Below are 22,131 nucleotides of genomic sequence, written 5' to 3'. Positions count from 1 at the left end.
AAAATTGCCCCGGTAGAAGTTGAATCACGGACCTTCAGACAGTATGTAAGGGAATCGCCGACCATTTGACAGCCTGATCGGGCGAAAGAGTGGAATCGGTTGCTGGAAGAAGGTGCGCCTCCAGGCGGCAAACTGCGAAGAAGAAAAGTAAGAAGGGAAGAAAAATTTCCTATCATCTGACTTGCATACTTGTGGGAGAAATCCTATGGGCGCTTAATGGGCTTCAGCTCTGCATATGGAAGGCAATAGGCCTATTTGTCGAGTATTGTGCCAGTGCAAAGCCTTTCCCGAATAAGTGTCTCTCGGCTTGTGTCCAGCACTACACCAGAGGGCAGTAAAACCACTTTTTTCAGGATTCCAAGCGTAGCAAAATGGAACCAGCCTCTGTTCAGAGTATCTGGATGGAGGTTGACACCAATGTAACTTCGCGTGAGTTGTCTAGTAAGGCGGGGACTTTAACAAAGTTCCTCGCGTACATGTATCAGTATGGACGCTCACGATGGTTACAACTTTGGACAACTCTGGCTCCAGTATCCACATGGCGGCCGCCCGGCCCACCTTAGCCTACTACACCTCAATGGTTTCTAGCCTTGTCAGCGTTCCATTCTTGATTGCTTCATGGTGGCCACTGATGTCTCGTCTGCCTAGGACATGACATGGTTCATTTCACCCACTCACCAGTTGCATCGACAAAACCGCCTATTACTAGCGGTGAACACGGGGTATGCCATGGACCGATAGTTATCGTTGGCGCAACATGGCCTTGGAGGATCTTTCGTATGATCTACCTGGACGGCACCTAGTAGTTTTCCGGCCAGGCGCATTGCTTGAGACATTCAATGCAGGCAGACAAGGTAAAGATCCTGTCGGGACTATGAGCCCGTAACTATGTTGTGATTCTTCGTGAGGATGACAACACAAGCGGGTGGTCAACTATATAACCCTTCTGATCTCCCGCGTGTTTCTTTCTTGGCCTTCAACAGCATCAGCCTCTCACCTCATCACATCTTTCACCCTCTTCACAGCCATACTTCTCAAGCTTCTTGATCTACAGCTTTCTCACCTTTGCCAACCAAGATGAAGTCTTTCACCGTCATTGCCGTCACCCTTCTGGGTCTCGCCAACGCTGCCAGCATTCGCATTTGCAAGGACCAGACCATCACCAACTGCGTGACTATGGACGTCAACGGCTGCAGTAAGTTTCTAACTATAGTCTCGTCATGATACGAGGTCTAACAAAGCGTAGCCAACTTTCCTGGAAGCATGAACGATGTTGTCAGCTCTGTTGACACCGGCAGTGCCACCTGCACCTTCTACCAGTAAGTCATCACAGTCGGTTCTTCAAATTGGAAGTAGCAGATTACTTCCGCTACCTTATAACTCACTCCGTGTGCCAATTGTAATCTAATATGCTTTGCGTTATTTCAGGGACGGCAGCTGCACTGGCGGGTCCTGGACCACCAGTGGACTGCAGAACACCGTGCCCACCAACTTCAACGACAACCTCAGCTCCGTCAGTTGCTAGATGGCTTAGTGACATGTCGAGTTGCACAGATAGCTTTTCATGGGAACTCTACGGTGCTTGATAACTCCTTCTCTGGTTTTTCGATGTTTGTGAGGGGCATTTTTCAATTTTGACCGCCTGCAGACAGTGCTTCTCGGGCCGTGGTGTAAGCTGAATACGGGATGTAATCTAGCTTGTCTCTAAGCTCGAGATCACTTTGAGGCGCATATTTATTGTAGAAGAATTCCAAGTGTACTCATTGGATTCACTGATTTAACATCACTATGCGAATCATATCAACAGAATCTACGTGGTGAGGTGGAAGATGCTCTCAAAGCGGATGCACAATCTCATCATGATCCTCAATATGATCTTCTCTTCAATATCCGCCAAAATGGCAAAGCTCTTGATGGAAATGACTAAGCTTGCTGTGGCACCTGGTACCTCGTCTTGCCTGCGTGCAGTCCCTGATTCCACTTGTCTCTCCGAGGGCCTGGCGTGATCACAAAGTGGTCCAGGCATAGCGTCCCTACCCCGAAACGTTCTGTCGCACAAGTTTGAAACCTAATTTGATTCAAATCTTAAGAAGTAAATGAGATGGAGAGAGCGAGACAGCTTCTTGCTGATTTGCTGGTACCTCTGTTGGAGGCCGACCACCCCGCACGTAGCGGCATCCAAAGTTCAGCGGGTTAAATTTCCTTGTGCTGGAATAGAACCTGCTACTCACAAGCCTCGCTGGATGTGAGCATATTTCTATCATTTTCATGCATCATAGGTCTTTCTTTCAACATGACCGAAGGAGTCTCCCACAAGCTCGATCCCAATGGCGATGTTTTACTCACTCTCCATCCTTCGACTTCTCCGTTTGCGCCATGGGATGAGAGAGCATCAGCAGCGACTATAGGGAAAGGAGAACGCCTTACCTCGCAGAATGGAAGGTCGCCCGATATGCACATGACGTACAAGGCTGAAAGCATAAAATATCTCTTATCGTCTCGGCACCTTGCTCTTGCCTCCCGCTACTTCGCATCAATGTTGAAATGGACCGGAAAGGAGGCTTCAACTAAGAAGATAGACGGTCTGCATTATGTGGATGCGTCTGGATGGGATGCTCAGGCGTTTCTCGTGGTGATGAAAGCGATGCATGGAAAGTTCCGTGGCATTTCCCGTTGTGTTGATCTCGAAATGCTCGCCAAGGTCGCCGCGATCGTGGATTACTACGACTGCCATGAGAGCCTGGAACCACTCTCGACAATATGGATCGAAATGCTGTCTAAAGCATCGCCTCTACCCAAGACATGTGATCGAGATTTACTCCTGTGGCTTCTAGTATCATTTGTTTTCCGGAACGAGACCATGTTTCAGCATATCACCAAGACAGCTATCCGGGAAACCAAGGGGCCGCTCCCATCTCTGGATCGACTGCCCATTCGATCGTCCATAACGGGTGAGGATTCCACAAATTTCTGGGTTTCAGCAGGTCCTTAGACTAACCTTCAACGATGCAGACGCAATCGACCAGCGTCGCGAAGATATCATTAAACGAATCTTACAAATGCTGGAAAATCAAGCTGATCGGTTTCGAAACGGTTCGTCCGGATGCAAATTCGAGTGTTCGGCGACCCTTCTGGGGCTGTTGGTGAAAAACATGGCTGAGCATAGATTGAGCCACCCAACGCCGTCTCGACCCTACACAGGATACAGCGTGACAGGACTCGAAAGGTCTATTAGAGCCTTCAAGAATCCACCATCTTGCTGCCCTTTGAGTCCGTTCATTGTACCTACTAGGATAGAAAAGTACGACAATATCACAGCGGGGCTGGAGATCAAAGAATTTCTCAGTGACGAAGACATCGCCGACAGTTAGGGCAGGTCGTCACCACGAGCGGGCCAAATCTTCAGTCAATGCTGTCTCCATATCCAAAATACTTACCATATTGGGCTATTTTCGCGGCACGGTAGTCGAAGTAGGAGTTTCGGCTAGGGGTGTTTGTATTTGCAAGAGAGTGGGTTATTCCAACGCATCAAAATCTAAAGGAGAGGGCTCCCCAAAGCCGCCCAGCTACAGTGACCTCTTATCTCTGAATGAGCGAAAGATACTAATCCGTGAAACATACAATACGACCTTAGCAATGTGTCTAAGCCTTGATGGCAGAGCTCTGCAACTTCAAGCGACGGAAACCGCCGCGACAGGCGACATCGCTCTGAAGCTCGACCATTCTCTTCTGGTCCCCAGTAGGGTCCTCCGAGTCGGCGTCAAGGCCCCACCCCAGAAACTCGTTGGTGTAGTTGGGTTGGAAGCTCTCATCCAAAACACCAAGCCTCTTGCCGTACTTGGTAACCTTAGTCCAGTCACGCTGGACGTTCTTCAGGTCATGCGAGAAGTACGCGAAGCTGCGCTCGAAGATCTTGCGGTTGAGCTCCGAGCCCATGACCGGCTTGAAGTCGACATACTCCTTCCAAGCCTCCTCGGGCTTCTCGAGGACGTAGTCGGTGGCCCGCTTGACAGCCTTCATGAACTTGCGAACCTTGTCAGGGTTTTCGGCAATGAAGGACTCGTTGCCGATGTAGAGGATGGTGCAGAAGCAGCAGCATCCAAGTTCAGCCAGCTCGTCGATGCGGAGCATCTGGACGTCGGTCTTGGGCCGGCCCTGGGCAGCGAGCCACTCCTCAAGCTCGACCATCTGGACGTTCTCCAGACCGATGCCTGCATCGATGGTGCCCTCGATAATGGCCTTGGAGACGTTCATGCCGCAGCGCACGGCGGTGTAGTCGTTGGGTGTCATGCCGTAGTGCGAGGTCAGCTCGTCGATCTGGATCTTGCCGAACTCGCCGACGTAGCCGATGCGCTTGCCCTTGAGGGTGCGGAAGTCGGTCGTGATGCCGGAGTCCTTCAAGTAGACGACGCCGGTGAAGGGCTCGTCGAGAAGACTGCCAATGGAAAGGACCGGGAAGTTGCGGGCCTTGGCCTGTCGAGGGATTAGGGAATGGTCGAGCCAGAGTAGGGGTCTTGTGCAGAACCTACAGCGAGCGTGTGAATCATAGCCTTGAAGCCAAGATCAACCTTGCCAGTGCCGACGATCTCGGTGACATCCTGGATGATAGTTAGTGACAGCCCAGAACGAAGGCCTCGATGACAACGTACGCTAGGGTCGTTGGGCTCAAGCAGAGCGACCTTGATGCCCTCGTCCTTGAAGTATCCCTTGGCCTGGGCGAGGTACAGGGGGGCGTGGTACGGGGTGGCGTGCCTGACCCAGTGTCAACTTACATTCGCAGCATGCACGCGGGCAATCCTACCAGTTGGTGAGGAAGGTGATCTTATCAGTCGACATTTTGACAGATCAAGCGTGATGCTGCACGGGTTAGTTCACTCCCATTCTCTCAAGTGCAGGGCGGCAGGGAAGCCAAAGAAGCAAGTCCTTTCGCTGGTATTATCCAGATCAAGTTCGCCGGTATTTCTCAGATTAACTCCCTGTCGTGCCCTTCCATGTCGGCGCTCCTTACGATCGAATCGAGATATCGAGGGAGACCGGCGTGGAAGTATGTAGCACGGCAGGTGAGTCAAACACCCGGATGCGTTCTTCTCTTACTTTACCTCGATCTGTAGATGTTTCCATTGCGATAGATGCCATGGCTCTCTGACGCGGACGCGAGCGTCGTACCGGGTCAAGTATAATTGGTGTTGGTCTTTGCAGTTTGGTTTGCTTGCAGCAATGAGTGTGAGCAAAGTAAGTCGAGGAAATCAAAGGAGGGCTTGTAGTTCATATATGCCTCGTTGGAGGGGTAGCTTCCTCAACAATTGAAGCTGGGCCAATTTCCCCTCATTTGGTTGAAGCTAATCCTGCATTTCGGCCTGAGTTCCGGTTTACCGACCGAAGACGTTCGTCATTGACGGAGACTACTGATACGAAGGAACAGCTCTCCTTCTACTCACCCATTGGTTCTGAAATGGGCGGGCAGGGATGATTAAAGTGTTCTGACATCAATCATGCCCTTCCGCTGCGTCAATTGATGAGCACTTAAGCCGCCGGTCGACATGAGATTGTGTCACAAAAGTGGCTCACCAATCCTCTAGCGTTAAAATCAAGCGAAGGTTCAAGCACACGAGATCAGAGGAATTCTGATTCGTCGAGCGAAATAAATCGATTGCTAAAAAGCCTCAGAGAGTCTTGAAATCCACCATAGACCGGCATGATCTGACTGTTTCCCAGCGGAAAGATTGGGGCGGACCGGGCTACTCCGCGACTGACCTCCGGGATCGGAAGCTGACAACCGACGGGACCCACTCGGAGCCGGCTTGTGCCGATGATTACCGCTCATCGGCGGCAATGTCAGTTAGAGTTACTCCGCGATCTCAAAAACACGATCTGTTCTGCAAGAAGGTGCAAGTCAATTAATAGATTCTCGAATGATTCGCTATAACTACGCTGGAAATCCACTGCTTGTACTGTTGTTCCTGTTGCTCCTCATTTCACTGGCGTTGATCCCCGACTTGTGTATTGAGCGTTCATCTCAATCATCCCCGCCTCATTCCTTGCGTGGAACGTTTGCTCCTCCATGTGCAGGTCATAGATGCCTGCGTCTTTTGACACCAAAGTGTCTCTGTAGATCCACTTGCTGCCCTTTGCCCCCTCCGTGGTCAGCCCTTTCTCTAGAGCTTCCTCGTTCGCCCTCCTGTCTTGGATCGCCATGGACCTCATGACTTGCGCCATCTCAACGGCGCCGCCGTCGGGAACCACAACCCGGTTCGCTACCAAGGCCGCCGCAAGACCCAATGCCAGCTGCAATACAGCTGTCAGGAGCAGAATCATGTGGATCATGTTCCAGTGAGAAACGTTGAGCTTCGTGCCTTTCATCGGCATGGTACCCTCCAGGGTCAGCGAGGGGTTGTTCAGCGCGGCAATGGCTACAACGCCAATCGTGAAGCGGTTCAATATCATCTGCATGACTTGGTTGGTGCCGTTCATGGGGGTTCCGAAGATGGATTCGGCGGGGTATGTCTGGTACTGGAAGTTGGTGTCGTTGGCGAGTGACGAGGCAGCATATCCCTGCAGGGCGATGGCTGCCGTCGCCAGCTTCGTAAGGTTGGTTCCGACATAATGTTGCGGCAGCGTGGCGTTGGCTACTTCGTGAACCGAGACATTGCAGCTGTAATACCATGGCGAAGTAGCTGATGCCTCAAAGACGGAGACGATGCTGCATCCTGTTCCGCAGTCAAATTGGGAGTTTGTCATGAATGTCGACTGATCGCTGCCGCCGGGGACAGGGATGTAAAGATCGTAGGTGTTGCCGTTGTCGAGGGCAACGGTGACGTTCGTGGTGTTGCCACTGCCACCGCTGATGACCGGCCAGGATGTGCAAGATGATGTAACGTTGATACTTCGGTTGGTGCACACGGTCATGGGGTTCGTATCGTCGTCTTTGATTGATGAGGTGGAGGTTTCGTGGAAGACATATTTGCAGAGGTTCTCGTCGCAGAACATGAGAGGATCACTTTCGACGTAGATGGCTCTGGCCGATGGGACTTTCTCCATGGCTGCCGAGTCATATGCCAGAGATACTGTGCCATAACTGGGCGATGAGGTTAGCCTGCGTGATTGACATAGACTTCTGGTGACGCACCTGTTGGCGGTGTACTGCAAAGCACCGAGTCCCTGCCTGTTTGATTTGACGACCTTTTCTGTTCCGATTGTTGTCATGTCAGGAATAGTAACATTGCCGGGAACAAGCAAGGCTTGCTTGTCTGCGGTATCGGTTGAGTAGCAGAGGCCAATTGCTGCAAGACCGATTTGGGAACCCTAGGAGAGTCAGTGATGGCAACCGCGAATGCCAACCAGGGAGCATACTATTGACAGTATGAGCCAACCAGTGGCCGCCATGTGAATGGACCAACGCTTCGACCGAACCGCCAACATGATTGTGTGCTTCAGGTTATCCGCGGCAAGGATTCGCTCAACCTATCACCTCTCGTCAGCAATCTGCCATGTTACACCATACCTCACTTCCCAAACTCGCAGGCTTACCTTGCTCTTGGAACGATATCGCCGACTCAAGATCCACCACCTCAACTCTGCCACCATATGGTTCAGACTACTGGCCACAGCAATACCTAAGGCAATCGAGAGACCGGTGATGAGGGCATTGTACTGTCGCTTCGTCGTCTGGCTCATGACGGGCTTGCTTGAGTAGACCCAGATCACGACGTAGATCGAGACGATCACCGCCATTGTGATGCCCCATCGGGATAGCACCTTCGCTATAACTTTCCATCGCGTTTGCCTTTTGGCTGGCAGGCCGTGGAACGGTCCATCGTCTGTCTTCTTACGGAGAATCGCGGCATCCTCGCTGTAGTTGTAATCCTGGGTGGGAGAAGAGACCTCGGCTGGACAAAGGTTAGCCTCGTGATCGACATTAGTCTCGTGTTGGATCAGTCACTTACTCTTTACCCTTCTTAGTGAGTTAGGCATCTTGCCTTACCACGCTCGGCTTGCGAGCCAGCTTCAAGTCCAGTGGTGCGGTGGGCGAAGTCGGACAGGTATCGCTCTACCTCCTGAGGGGTAACATGAGCCGGTATGTGAACGAAGGGAAGAAGACCTTAAAGACTGGAGACCACAAGGTTGTCATCTTGAACGAAGGGCCCGTCGAGACTAACAACCTTTTAAAGCCCCGTAGCCACTTCGGCGGAGGGTGGATACAAACCCCAGGATGGAACCTCAGCTCTCGATTCGGTGCAATGGTGAATCGCATATCGACAGGCCTCCCGGTTGACCCGATGGGGCTAGTGAATCAGAGAGCCGTCGCCGCCCCCACTGGACATGCTCTTGCTGGCATTTCACCAAGACTTCCAAGAAGACTCCAAGAAAACCACAGGCATTCTGGGGAGAAACGCAGACGCGCAATCCAAGACAACTACCTGGCCGTCAGGCACCGATTCTCGAGGCCTCCAAAACAATCGTCAACCAACAAAGCTGCACGAAAAGCCAGAGCATTTGGCTGGGCAAATAGTCAGGAGTAACAATCTCCCCTCCAAAAAAACAATTACAGTGGACACGGAGTGAGAAAAACACCCAAGCGCTCGGGACGCCCCGTGCAAGTCAAGGTGCCCTGGGTCACGACTCATGCACGTCAGGGGGCCGTTCAGGGCTGATGGTCGCTGATTCTCGCTGACATAACCCTGTAGGGCTCGAAAACGGCCAGCCCGAAATGACATCTTGGGTGATTTAGGGGCAAGCTGCAAGCGGAGCTCTGTGATGTCCAGGTGTCGTGGTGGAAAGACTGCCCGATCGAGGTAAGATAGCCCGTCATAGTCTCCATTTGCAGACATTCACCGATGAGTCTAAGTTTTGCAGATTTCACTTAGATGGCGGCCGGTTGTCTTGGCTTTCCATGCTAAGAGTGTCCCGGCAGCACGCGATCACCTCAAAATAGGTGGCGAGAAGTGTCAATATCTCGATCTACGGCATCTTCAACAAGCTGCCCAACATAAAGCAACATTCCTTCTTATCATTAAGCTTGAAAGTCAACATTCCCTTGAGGGACGTCAACGTGCCTGGGGGATGAAAAGATGAGAAAGGCAATGGGCCCAGCTGGACCGCCGGTGTTAAGAATCAGTGGTCAGCCGCAAAACTGCGAGCCCCCTGTGCCTCCCGTGGATCCCCAGCTAGCAACGTTTAAAAACAGGTCTAAGACAGGGGATCTTGTCACGGCACGGTTTGCCGTCCCACCATTTCCACTGTTCGGATGAGCAGGTGTGGGAACCAGGAGGCCGGAGCGCGCAGCTCGCGAAGCTCAATGCGGACGCGTGCGCTGCCCGCGCGTCCCGTTGGCAGGGTTGGGCCTATATAGAGTTAGCCTTACGGGGTCGGCAGTTGGGATGCACAACAGCTTTTTGATGATGCCACACTGAACAGTTGTCTGAGCCGCACGAAATGTTTCTGAGCTTATTCCCGCTGACATATCCTGTCGCCAGGTACCCAGTGACGACAGTAGATGCCAGCTAACTCATTCCATGGAGGCTCAAGCAAAAATATGCGTCAGCAGCATTCATCTGAGAATGTGGGCGATGGGAATTGATAAAACTCATGGCTGGTCACCTTGGTGGTATACAGATCAAAATGGAATCACAACACGGTAGGAACCGTATATGGATCATTGCTTTGTCCTAAGAAAAGACAACATTCCTGAAACTGTGACTACCGGGGAACCCGTGATGTTGGCCCTAGAGCATCGTCTTTTCGACTGTCAAATAGCGGAAGGGTGGACCGCAACGGGACTCCGGAGTGTTTCGCGGATGCTCCCATGGAATGGATAGCCAAATTCTCCGTGAACATATTAAAGAACAACAGCGTATCATCAATGATTATTCTAGGATTACTCGTCATTCGATTCTCTCCCTTCTGATCGGTTGGCATCCGGTGGCCCCACGTTCGGCAAACCGGCCGATCCAGCACCTTGGCGTTGCCCGAGCTGAATGACACATTGCCTGCCAACAAGACAAAAATATTCGCCACAAAGTCCTGGGCTTTCCCCACACAGATAACGCGTTCTCAAGATTCGTCTTTCTTGCAATGCAGACAGGGCGGAGCGTGGAACAAGTGGCCGCGCCTCTTCCGGACGTATGAGGCATACAGCCCGCCAGCGGCGTAGATCGCCCCGACGCTCATGAGGATGGGCCACTGGAACTGGTCAGGCCGAGAAAAGACGACAGTGGCCGCATATGACAGGAGCTCGAAGATGCTCTGCATGGAGGCCTCAACGGTGGAGAAAGCGCCGCGATGTTCCTCGTCGACATCCTGATTCAAAGTCAGCATTGCTTGATACGGACAGGATAAGTTGTTATGCTTTACCCCTGGGTGATGGTCTGGGCAGACAAGTCATAGCCCCAAAGCCCGACTCTGCTCAGAATTACACCACCAACGAGTCCGCTGACGGCTTCGATGCTGTTTGTCCTGTTCTGAGACTTGTCCGTGAAGAACCAGCCTACTCCAGCAGCAAGCCAGATCATCTGCCAAGAGAGACTCCAGATGCCGGCGCGGATGGGACCGATCTTGTCCATCAACTTGGGCGCGGCCCACGTCGCGCTGAGCTCAAAGACTGTGCTGATAGTCCGAGCGATACCGATGTGGAAGGAGTTGTATCCGACGGAGAGCAAGAAGGTGATCATCTGTCCGGAGAAGGAGAGTACGGTAAAGTAGAGCAGTGCGAGGGACAGCGAAGGCCGGAGGGCGGGGTGCGAGAAGTAGAATGGGATTGCTGAGACGGGGAATACTGTCTGGATCTTGGACTTCAGCCAACCGGTAGTCTGTTGCGTCCGCGGTACGTCCGCATCTTCAGGGCCATCTGAATCTGAGTCGGCCGGCGTTGCCGGCTGGGATTTGACCCGGAGCTGTGCCAGGGCTGGCACGAGTTGATAGACCTGCATCCAGGATCAGCGTTTCGGCTGTCGAACTACAGTATTGAATGAACTTACTCTGGCGATACACATATACTCAGTTACAACAGACAGAAGAGTCATCGAAAGAGTCACCCAGATGGCGATGGTAGTTGATGCACCATCAATCAACGAGATTGCGAGGGGGCCAATCAGCTTGCAGAACAAGTCAATTCGTCGGATTCGCGCGTTCAGTTCTATTCTTCATATCAGTTGTGGCACGCGACCATATTTCTAGGTTCGATACTCACCTTGTCGAGCCTTCTCGTTGCCTTCGGTAATGACCACCACCTATCACCAGTCAGCCGACGCATGCAGGAGAAATAGTAGACCAATTGGCTTACCCAGTCACGTTCGACAGATACCAAATTCATCACAGAACACAACTTTTCAACGCAAGCCAGTCCGACTACCATCGCGAAGAGGCTGTTCTGGAGGTCGCTTTGGAGGTCGCGCAGCCTCTCGAGCACGAGGAAGATACCACAAGACATGGCCACCGAAAGCCTTTGCCCGACAATCGAAATACGGACCACCGACAGTCGGTTGCCGCGATCAATCCATGATCCAATAGACGGGGACAAAATGACCGCAAAGACTCCTCGGACGAGCGCGTAGATGGACATAGGCATCAGCGTCCCAGGGTAGATCGACGCGAGAAACAGGACGGCGCCGAACTCGAACAGGCGTGAGTTCCACGTCGATAGGAAATGCGAAACATACAGGCGGAAGACCACCGGTTTCGAGATTGAAGGAGCCGCTGGTGTCGGGTCGTGCTGGGGCGCCATCATCATCGCCTCCTCGTCGCGGTAGACCTCCAGGCGTGGCCGGTCGGAGATCGGCTCATCGTGGTAGGAGCCTTCCGAAATGGACGATCTCGTCGAGTCTTCGTAGTCGGTCTCATAGCCGTCATTGTCCGCCGCCAGCGCGGCCGTCTCTGCGTCCATTGCGGTCGTAATTGATCAACGCTCAAATGGTTGGAGATCCGAGGATGCGCGCGACGGTCAGAGCGACATTTTAATGATTCAGTGACCGCTCCGGCCTCAAAATCGGACCACTCGGACGTAACGCTTGCCGGGGATGAATGCAGGGGTACACTCAAATACCGGGAGGCTGGGCCTGAGCAGATCGAACCCTCTGCAATTGCAGGTTTCGTCGCGCGGGACGTGAAGAATGCATATCTCCCTTGGACACTTTAAGAATGGGTTAACTGAGTGGGTTTACGCCTGAGAAATCGATGAAAATCATCGGCATTGATAGGGCCTGGCTACTAAGATTGATCGACACATCACAGATGGCCCTGGCCAAATTGGCAGCACTCTGCTCCGGAAGCAGATGAGGAAGACGGGCAGTTGATACAGTCGCTAAAAGGGTTCATTTCAATTAGCTTTGAACCTGAGCTATCGATGTTGTAAGATCAGAGAGGGTCAGGTCAGTATCTGAGGTCCTGTTGCGAACAGAGCAATGCTGGGATTTCCACGGGGGTGGATATGATCGCTCAAGGTCAGAAACCAGCCCAAGTGAAGAACTACCATCGTCTTGCCATCATCGCGCCTAACGGCACTCAACCTACTGTTGTTTCTTTGAATTAATTACTGTGATCAATTCCATCCCTATCTCTCCGTTGACGCGCTTCGACAACCGGTTATCAAAACAAATCAAAACAGAGAAAGCCCCATGATCTGCTCAGCCAAATGCCCCGCAATCGGAGCTGCCCCGACCGCTAAAACCCCTACTGAACAGCGAAAGAACCGATTCAAGGTCCGCTTTTCCTTCGGAGACCGAGCCGCATCATCTTCCGGATCCGGATGAAGGCGTTTGACAGGACGGACGGAGGAATGCTGTTTGATGCTACATAGCACCGCATTGACGCGGACGCCACGGCACGTGAAGGGCGTCGGATTCTTCTAGGGATGACAGCGTCAGCTCGCGCAGCACGTCGTTTCATGCTTCACGCAACCACTCCATCTCAGTACTCGCAGCCAAGGTGCCACTAAAGACCTGCGATCATAGACCACTGCCGATTGCTATTCATCAATAACTTTACATCTTAAATCACAATGTCAGCGCCGTCTCCGATTGTCGCTCTAGGTGGCAACGCTGTCATCACTGCTGCCTTCGGCGGCGCGCTCGGATACGCGTTTGGGCGAAGACGCGTCCTCACCATCCTCGCCAATTTCTACGGTGCCATCTTTGTTGTCTTCGGCATCAACGCCATAGCCAGACCAGAGTCTGCTTTGTCTTTCTTCGAATGGAAGTACCCAGAAGACCCATACTCTCGCGAGCTCCTTGATCGCGTCATGGTCATCTACGGTGCGCGCGACATTTTCATGGGTCTAGCTCTCTTCGCCGCCACACTCTTCGGGACCAGGAAGTCTTTGGGTGCGACCTTGATTGCGGCGAGTGCGATGCCAGCTGTGGATGGGCTGATGTGTAGGGTGAGCGAAGGAGGCGAATGGGGGCATTGGGGGTATGTACCGACATTGGCCATTGTCGGTGCACTCCTGATGCGATGAGGCAAGCTGGTCAGGTCTTACATTATCGGCCTCTGTGGGCGGTGGGCCGCTTCAAACACATGCATTGCAGAACGCGAGGAAAAGTTTGCAAGCAGGAGTCTTATTAAGAATTCATATTCCAACGCCTACTTCATCTTCTCCCCATGATCTCATGATGAGCCCAATGCCTTGTTCTTCAACGCCGTTGAAGCCGTTTCCGCTAATTGGAACAGAGATCCCGAAGCCATGATCTCGAGTACGCTCACCTGCAAACCCAGCAGTTGCCTGAACCATCTCCTCAACTCAGTTGCCATTAGCGAATCAAGACCAATCTGCGCCAAACTCAAGCTGGTGTCGACGTCTTCGCCAGGCTTGAGCATGAAGTCGTACACCTTTGCACCAATTTCCTGAGCCAGGAACTCGATGTTGGCCTTGTCCGAGAGGAGATCCGGGTTCTCTGAAGCTAGGTTCAAGAACGTCTTCAGAGCACTGGAATCACCGCCCGACTCGTCGGCCTGCTTGTTGCGGATGTTGTGATAGGCACCCATGCGGCGGTCGCGTCTCCAGTTGCAGCGGTTATTGGGATCCTCCAAGTGAAGTTCGGATCGGAGGCCCATCACAACCTGGCTCTCGTTCTTCCACGCCTTGGGCGGGCGGCTCGATGGTGTTGCCTCGTAGGCAGACAGGTTGCCCTTTGCGGCAAAGATGGAGTGTTCCACGTAGTCGAGGTACTTCTTCTCTCCGAGGAAGTAGATGCCCTGGGCTTTGGTGTTCCGCTGGGCAACGGCACTTTCAGCGACGAATCCAACGCCCTTGATGGGGCAGATGTTGAGGACCGCGGTTGGAAGGCCGAGGCCGAGGCGGTACTGGGTGAAAGCCTCGAGGTATGTGCTTGCGGCGCTGTAGTTGCCCTGGCCCGGCTGGTCGACGACGGTAACGACGGAGCTGGCAAGCCAAAAGAAATCCAAACGCTGGTTCGAAAGCGCATGATGGAGATTCCACGCGCCGGTGACCTTTGGCTTTGCTACTTGGCCCCACTGTTCCCACGTCATGTCAACCATTGGGCTGTCTCTCAACACCATTGCCAGATGGAACACGCCCTTGATAGGCTTGGATGAGGCGCTGATAGCCGCCTTGACATCATCCATGTTCTCAACTCCACCAGCGACCGCTACAACCCTGGCACCGAGAGACTCAATCTCCTTGATCGCAGCCTTGCTCTCATCGCTGACACCTGCACTCCGAGAGATGATCGTTAAGTGGCGGGCGCCGTGCTCAACCAACCATGTTGACATGGACTTGCCCAGGCCTCCGAGACCTCCTGTCAAGAGATACGTAGCTTCCGGGTCGAATTTGATCGACTTCGCAAGCGGCTTGGCGTCAATCTGAGCAGAGAGATCGTCCATCGACACGATGACTTTGCCAATGTGGCTACCATGTTGCAAGTGACGGAACGCATTCACAATGTCACTCGCATGGAAGTGAGTCTGCTCCGGAATGGGACGGATGTGTCCTTGCTCCCAATACCCGAGGAACTGTTCCAACAACTGGCGGAAGTACCTAGGTCTCTTTCTGGCAAACTGAACGCCGTCAAAGCCAACGTACTGTCGGCTGCCAATGAAGGGGTTGAGATCCAGCTTGCCATACCCCAGGAGGTCACGCTTTCCAATCTCGACCATCATGCCGAACTCTGCGACGCACTTCCATGATGCATGAAGCAATGGTCCCGTCAGAGAGTTGAGCACGAGGTCGACGCCACGACCGCCAGTCTCTCTCATGACGCCGTCCAAGAAGGACTCGTCACGGGAGTGGAAGATGCGGTTACGCGGAATGTCATAGGTTTTCATGAGGTAGTCGACCTTATCGGGGCTTCCAACCGTAACGAAGATCTCTGCTCCGATCATACGGCAGATCTGGATGGCTGACAGGCCGACACCACCACAGCCAGCGTGAATCAGGACCGACTGGTCTTTTTGGAGGTGGCCGATGTTGATGAGGCCATGGATCACGGTCGCAAACACAACCGGGACACCTGCCGCGTCTTGGAAGCTGAGGTTGTCGGGAAGCTTGGCGGCATGGTAGCGTTGGAGAACGGCCTTGGTGGCCAGACATCCCTCAGGAGCGAAGGCGAAGACACGATCGCCGACCTTGAACTCGTCGACGTCTGAGCCGACGCGGGTGACGACTCCGCCGAGTTCAATGCCGAGCTCCATCTGGACACTACCAACAGGGTTGATGACACCCACTAAGAGACAGAAAATTAGTAAATAGTGACGAGAAGCATGGTGAAGATGCACTTACTGGCTGTGAGAACGTCCTTCAAGTTGAGGCCGATGGATTTGGGCTCGACTTCGATTGTGTCGGCAGGGATGTCCTGTGGTAACGCCTGCTCTGCCCAGTAGAGAGACTCGATGCTACCAATCTTGCCGATCTGCAAAGACTGAATGGTCTCCTGGCCAGCGATGCTCCGCTGTGACAGTTCCTCCTGCAGCGAGAACGGATGGTACCTGCCGATGCAGATCGTGCCATTGTCGACGACGAATTCCTTGTCGGAAACCAGGTTATCGTCGTCCTCCTCGCGGCGAATCTTGCCGAAAACCTTGAGGACGAGATCGTTGAAGTTGGGTTCGTCTTTGCTGATCTCCAGAGTGTGGAAGGGAACAGCCAGCTCGGTGCGAATGGTTCTGGCAGCACCGATGGTTTGCGCTGAGCGGGGATCCTTGCACTTGACTTGGACGGGGTTGGTCAGCCAGAGAAGATTCTGGTTAACACCTTGTCCGCGAATGAGGTCTCGGAAAGCGTAGAAATCGTTTTGGTTGATGTTTTCGAAAAGATTCCACTCGATGTCGACACAAGAGATGATGTCTTGGTCCTTGGGTAGGGGGTCGCCAAGATCGATAGGAGCAACTGAGAACCCGGCGTCCGTCAAGGAACTAGAAAGTGACTGGGCGACAGTACCTTCAACGTCACCAGTTATCAGAGTCACTGATGTTCCTCGTGGAGGCAGATCTCGGCATCTCCTTGACATGATGGTGGTGCAGCACATGTACGGCGCGTCTTCGTCATAGACGGCAGTCTCAACGCCAGTGAAGCCGGAAGCGAGAAGCTCACTGTGCCAACGCGAAGGGTGAACGTAAGGAGCATAGAGACGACCGTCGTTCTCACCGAGCCACCATCCGACGAAGTTGCCAAAGATGTACGTCGGAGAGCGGAGCTCGGTGCAGATCTCAGTCAGAACAAGAGCACCGCCCGGCTTGAGGACCTTGTTAAGGTTGCTCAAGGTGTCCTTCAGCGATGGAGTTGCGTGAACAACGTTTGCCGCAAAGATAACATCGTAAGAGGACTCGATAAAGTCTTGCTCGAGGGGATCTTTGGAGATGTCAAACACCTTGTACTCCATATTCGGGGCATACGCAAAACGCTCCTTGGCTTGCGGGAAGAAGCCAGCGGAGACGTCGGTGAAGGTGTAGCTCGAATACCTAGGAAGACCGCCCTCGTGCATGAGATCGCGCAGGATGAGCTCCGTCGTGCCACCAGTGCCGGCGCCAACTTCCAAGATGCGGAGCTTGGGCTTGGTGCTGGACATTAGTTTGACGAAGTCGCTATAGCCGAAACTAACAGCGTTGTACAGCTCGGCTAGAATGCCGCCCTCCATCAGAATGTCAATTGTCTCGGCTTCGCCCTTGAAGATGCGCTCGGCATTGTCGACAACACGCTTGAGACCTTCGACAAGCCCGGACTTGTTGCCGTTCAGGAGTCTCTTGTGAAGATCTTCCAACTTGGCACGACGCGCCTCACGAGTAAGCTTGAGGTACTTGGCAGAGTCTGGGACCAACGCGTTCCCTCCCTCCCTCGCCCCGTGAACTTCCCTATCGATCCAGTCTCTCAGCTTCGCGAAGTGAGGTTGTGCAGGGCTCAGTCCGCGAAGTCTCTCACAACTCTCAATGATGCAGAGTAGTGTCAATTCCTCAATCATCTGGGCCACCTCACGGTCCGAAGGCGGCGGCTTAAATAGAGGGGCAACGTCAACGAAGTCAAAGTCGGGAAGCCATTCGAGTCTGGCGGCCGCGTACTCATCATAGTCGGCATCGTTGCTTTCCTCAAGAGCAGTGAGCTTGAAGCCGTTGAGACGCAGCGCTGTCTTGCCGTTGGAAACGCACTCAACTCCTTCCGACTTGGTGGTAGAAGATCCCCAGGCCCTCGCTGTCAACGAGCCATCGCCACGACGGATATCCAGGCTTTTGATGAGGGTCGGGACCGACAATTGCGTGACGTTGCGTCCGAGACCCTTCGCGTAAGAGAGAATCAGGAGTTGGAAACAAGCATCAATGGCCACCGGATGCATCACATACGGCTTGCTTATCTCTTCACCGGGTACAGTGATGTCTGCCGAAGCAAGGGCCTCGGTGGTTGATGACGTGACATTCTCCAGGCGGCGGAACTCAGGACCAAAGTTGATACCGACATCTCCCATGTAATCGTAGAAACGGGAAGAGACCACCTTTCGGGGGTAATCCTCGCGAACGAGGGTGCTAGGTAGTTCATCGTCGAGGGCCTTGACCTGTCCTTCGCAGTGCTTTGTCCAGGTGGCCCCGTTGTACGATGCGATGGTGAACTCGAACCACTCCGAATGATCGGAGTCCGTTAAAGGGTGACGGCGCAGAGTCGTCATCAACTCAGTGGCCTTCTCGTGGTTTAGAACAAGGGCCGAGTGGGCTACCGTGTGCCTGATGCTGTAGCCTGCATTGACGCCAGTCATCTGACGGACTGCTTCACCAGCGATCGCAACGTAGCCGGCAAACGGATAGACGATGTCTTGCTTGACCTTGTGGTCGACGATCCATGGCTCGTCCTCCAAAGATAGAATATTGCGCCACTGAGGTGCAGTGTCGGGCGACTCCGGAACACGGGCTCCCAAGAGGGCATGGTGAGGATATTTTCGCTGTCGCCAGGCCAGCGAGACTCTGCTCTCGTACCACAACGACAGACTGTGGTCGAATGCGTAGGTGGGTAGATCGTTGAGAGTCTTGCCCCCGGAGTAGAGGGCGCCGAGGTTCAGGTGTAATCCTTCCTGGAACAGTCTGCCGAAGCAAGAGAGCAACGTCTTGACGCCATCATCGCCTCTGATGAGGCAAGATGCATAGTTGCATGGACAAGAGGTTTGGGAGCAAATCTGTCGCAGTGGCCCGGCAAGCGCTGAGTGGGGACCAATTTCCAAGAAGAAGCCATCACCTTGGGTCTCGACGAGGCGAGAGACAGCCGTGGAGAACCGGACCGGGGAAACCAAGTTGGTTCGCCAATAGTCAGGACCAAAAGAGAAGCTCTTATCCAGTACCTCGCCAGTGACGCTTGAGAAAAATAACGACGTGGCACTGCTGGACCATGCTCCAATCTTCTGTAGTTCGGCCTCCAGAAGTGCGGTATAGGTCTTTCCAAGGGCAGCCATGTGATCTAAAAACTGTCAGTATCGAGTGCTGTGAGCGGTATTAAAGACTTACGAGAGTGATATGCCATGTCGACCTTCAAGGGACGAGCCAGCACGTCAGGCATTTCAGCCTTGATTCGTGCGATGACCTCCGTGACCTTCTCCTTGTCACCGGAGATGGTGCTGCTTTGGGCACTGTTCTCGCATGCCACGACAACGCCATGGACGAGGAATTTGGAAACATCCTTAGGACCCAACCCAATCGCAGCCATGGAACCAGCAAGAGTCTGTTGCTTGGTGACATAACCACGGTAGTATGCGCAAATGATGGCTGCTTCCAGGGTAATGACGCCCGCAGCATACGCAGCTGCGATCTCACCGCTAGAATGACCGACGACTGCTGTGGGCTTGACACCCGCTGCCTGAAGCCTATTGACAAGCGCAAGTTGAATTGCGGTGCAAAGAGGTTGAGACAGCTCCGCCGTGCCGATTCGGCTTGTGGTGGCAGGTTCAAGAAGTTCATCTAGAAGGATGGTGAGCCACTTCTCCTCAGGCAATTAAGGGCGATTACTACTTACCGATGATGGACCATCTCGGCCGATGGGCGAGGCTCTTGAGAACACAGTCCATTCGCTTGAGATCAGCTTCAAACAGAGGATCGGTCGTGACGAGCTGCTTGGCCATCTCGGGCCACTGCGCGCCTTGTCCACTGAAGATGAAGTAGACGTCAGGGGCCTTGCTGGGTGCCTTCACAGGAGCTGATGTTTCGATAATGTTGTCGTCATGGACGATGGTGAAGGCTCTATGAGGCAGAGCCTCTCGCTTTGTAGCAAGAGTGTATGCGATGTCGCGCTTGTTAACCTCCGGATGTAAAGCGACAAACTCCTGGTATCGATCTACTTGCCCCTTGAGTGACGCAGCTGTGTTCGCGGACATAAGCAGTAACTCGGGGTGTGATGTGCCATGTCCGTTTACGATGGGCCTGGATTTGCCGTAGGACTCAAGGATAACCTGCAATTGGTCAGCTTCGTGGAAAGCAATTTGGAAAGACATCATTTTACATGAGCGTTCGTGCCACCAATACCAAAAGAGTTGATGCTGATGCGCTCAGCTCGGTCAGCTGGCCAGGGCGTTGGCAGAGTAGGAACGGTAAGTTTCTTGTCGGCGAATGGAACTGAAAGGGAAATTAGTTCCAGGTTTGAGAAATTGCGAAAGTGTCAAAATACATACTCTTGGGATTGGGTTGGTTGAACTTGATGTTTGGTGGAATAGTCTTGTGCTCCAGGGCAAGGACCGCCTTGATCAAGCTGTTTAATCCCGAAGCACCTTCAGAATGGCCGATATTTGGCTTGACGGAACCGATGTACACGCCCTTTTCACCGAAGACCTCGCCTACCGCCGAAGTCTCGATGGGATCACCGGTCGCGGTTCCGGTTCCGTGGCACTACATCTGGGGTCAGCAACGATTTTCGGTGAGTGCGCGAGGTAGGCGATTGTACCTCAACATATGCGGTCTGAGATGGGTCCAAGCCGGCATCCCGGTAGACCTTGCGCATAAGGGCTTCTTGGGCAATCTGGTTGGGCGTGAAGAGTCCCTGGCTATGGCCGTCGTTGTTGGCGCCTGTGGCTCTGATCACAGCTCGGATCGCGTTGCCGTCACGAATGGCAGCAGAAAGAGGCTTGATGTAAATAGCATTGATTGCTTCCGCGCGAGCGAATCCGTCAGCTTTTGCATCGAATGACTTGCATGAACCATCAGGGGACAATATGCCTTCAGAAGTAAAGGCAGCGGTGGTGGTTGGGGTCATGATTAAGCTGGTTCCCCCAATAATGGCGCCGGTTGCGTCGCCATCTTGAATGGACCGAAATGCTTCATGGAGGGCAGCGAGGGACGCGGAACAGCCAGTCTTGATGGTCATGCTACAGTTGTCAGCGAGTCGTAGGTGGGACATGCCGCAGTTCGACTTACCTAGGACCCCTGAGATCGTACTCGTACGAAACACGGTTCGAGAGCATGAGGTCGCCATTTCCAGTGGCAACGTAGCCGAGTCCTCCTTGATGCTGAGTCTCTTTTCCAGCAATCTGCGCCCAGTCGTCACCAAAAGTGCCAACGTAGCAGCCGATGCGCTCCCCGCGGTAATTGGTTTCACCGGCATCTTCGAGAGCCTCTCTGGCAACCTCGAGGAGTAGTCGTTGCTGGGGGTCACATCGGTCAACCTCTCTGCGAGACATTGAGAAAAGCGATGTGTCGATGCGTGTGAGGTCATCGGCGAGGAAGTATCCGAACCTGGTCTTGATAGTGTTCTTCCCGCCGAGGGCGTCGTTGAAGCCGTCAATGTTGTAGCGGTTGTCGGGAATCGGTCCTCTTGCGTCCCTGCCGTTTACAAGGAGGTCCCAGTAGTCCGTGGCATTCCGGATGTCACCTGGAGCACGAAGTCCAAGGCCACATACAGCGACGAGGAAGGGCTCTGAAGACGAATGGATGTATTCTCCCATTATGCCGGCAGTTGTGACTCGTGATGATGAAGAGTCCAGAAAAAAAGGTCGGGGATTTTGACGGTTGAGCGTCCGTTTGTGTGAAACGTATTACTGAATTAGATGAAGCAAGATAGTTTGCAAAGAGACTGCATTCGTCAAGGCGACTTTGGTGTCTATTTAACATTGAATCATCACGCCTCCGTTCGTCACTACCTCACGATCGATGCCGGTTGAATCTGGCTCGAATATCCTCACTCATCGCGCGGCAGGCTCCGAGAAGCGCTGCGATGAAGCCGAGTCATGGAATCGTCTGTTGAAGCTCTAAATTCTCCATTATGTCTATATTCTAGACTTTGGTCTACGCATCAACTATGGATCTTTCACGATGCCTGGAAGATGTCAGCCCACGCCAAGCGTGACACGAACGCAGGCGATGCTACAAAGTTGCACTCGATCTGTGAACCCATGGAACTGACAGAGAGGAAATCTTGTGGTGGACTACGGTAAGGATCGATATCCATTTTGCGACCAGCTCGTACATTCTTTAGCCATGGTAGAGCGCCTAGCTCGTTTGCTGAACTCCTCAAATTCACCGAATAAAGTTGCATCGGTGGATTGCCTCCACAAATGCCTTAGGCGAGCATAGACCGAAATCTACTGATCCATTGCGTTGGGAATTGGGATCTCGCTGAAGCGTGGCGCCATCTCATAGTAACGAGTAACAGCGCGATTCATGTTGCTGGATGTTTTAAGTCGTTCCCAGTTACCATCGTACCAGAATCGCGATTGAGTGCCAGGCTGC

At 53.2% G+C, this 22,131-nt stretch overlaps 6 protein-coding genes across 6 annotated transcripts; 2 read left to right on the top strand and 4 right to left on the bottom strand.

The window, feature by feature from the left end:
- Positions 1-1,077: 1,077 nt before the first annotated feature.
- CGGC5_v012044 (uncharacterized protein) lies at positions 1,078-1,525 on the top strand (the record flags this gene model as incomplete). Its single annotated transcript, XM_032030853.1, has 3 exons — positions 1,078-1,195; positions 1,247-1,319; positions 1,429-1,525. 3 exons carry the CDS (start codon positions 1,078-1,080, stop codon positions 1,523-1,525), a joined length of 288 nt encoding a protein of 95 aa, XP_031889873.1.
- Positions 1,526-3,642: 2,117 nt separating this feature from the next.
- nmt1-1 (4-amino-5-hydroxymethyl-2-methylpyrimidine phosphate synthase) lies at positions 3,643-4,836 on the bottom strand (the record flags this gene model as incomplete). The annotated part of the gene is made up of 4 exons (XM_032030851.1): positions 3,643-4,473; positions 4,530-4,598; positions 4,650-4,752; positions 4,802-4,836. 4 exons carry the CDS (start codon positions 4,834-4,836, stop codon positions 3,643-3,645), a joined length of 1,038 nt encoding a protein of 345 aa, XP_031889871.1.
- A 1,134-nt stretch (positions 4,837-5,970) lies between these two features.
- Positions 5,971-7,971, bottom strand: CGGC5_v012042 (uncharacterized protein; the record flags this gene model as incomplete). Its single annotated transcript, XM_032030849.1, has 5 exons — positions 5,971-7,075; positions 7,127-7,302; positions 7,351-7,461; positions 7,528-7,886; positions 7,944-7,971. The coding sequence occupies 5 exons, from the start codon at positions 7,969-7,971 to the stop codon at positions 5,971-5,973; spliced, it is 1,779 nt and encodes a 592-aa protein (XP_031889650.1).
- A 2,079-nt stretch (positions 7,972-10,050) lies between these two features.
- Positions 10,051-11,878, bottom strand: IREG1 (Solute carrier family 40 member 1; the record flags this gene model as incomplete). Its single annotated transcript, XM_032030848.1, has 6 exons — positions 10,051-10,296; positions 10,351-10,364; positions 10,415-10,919; positions 10,974-11,131; positions 11,186-11,225; positions 11,279-11,878. The coding sequence occupies 6 exons, from the start codon at positions 11,876-11,878 to the stop codon at positions 10,051-10,053; spliced, it is 1,563 nt and encodes a 520-aa protein (XP_031889651.1).
- A 1,113-nt stretch (positions 11,879-12,991) lies between these two features.
- On the top strand, positions 12,992-13,447 carry CGGC5_v012040 (uncharacterized protein; the record flags this gene model as incomplete). Its single annotated transcript, XM_032030847.1, has 1 exon — positions 12,992-13,447. One exon carries the CDS (start codon positions 12,992-12,994, stop codon positions 13,445-13,447), a length of 456 nt encoding a protein of 151 aa, XP_031889640.1.
- Positions 13,448-13,596: 149 nt separating this feature from the next.
- FUM1-1 (Highly reducing polyketide synthase FUM1) lies at positions 13,597-21,347 on the bottom strand (the record flags this gene model as incomplete). Its single annotated transcript, XM_032030846.1, has 8 exons — positions 13,597-15,671; positions 15,728-18,877; positions 18,925-19,374; positions 19,430-19,862; positions 19,913-20,025; positions 20,082-20,295; positions 20,351-20,771; positions 20,821-21,347. 8 exons carry the CDS (start codon positions 21,345-21,347, stop codon positions 13,597-13,599), a joined length of 7,383 nt encoding a protein of 2,460 aa, XP_031889624.1.
- Positions 21,348-22,131: the final 784 nt, after the last annotated feature.

Source organism: Colletotrichum fructicola (genome assembly GCF_000319635.2).
Source record: "Colletotrichum fructicola Nara gc5 chromosome Unknown KSG_Nara_v1_contig07, whole genome shotgun sequence".
NCBI lineage: Eukaryota > Fungi > Ascomycota > Sordariomycetes > Glomerellales > Glomerellaceae > Colletotrichum > Colletotrichum fructicola.
Note: the sequence above shows the minus strand (reverse complement) of the source record. Positions and strands in the feature narration are given on the sequence as shown.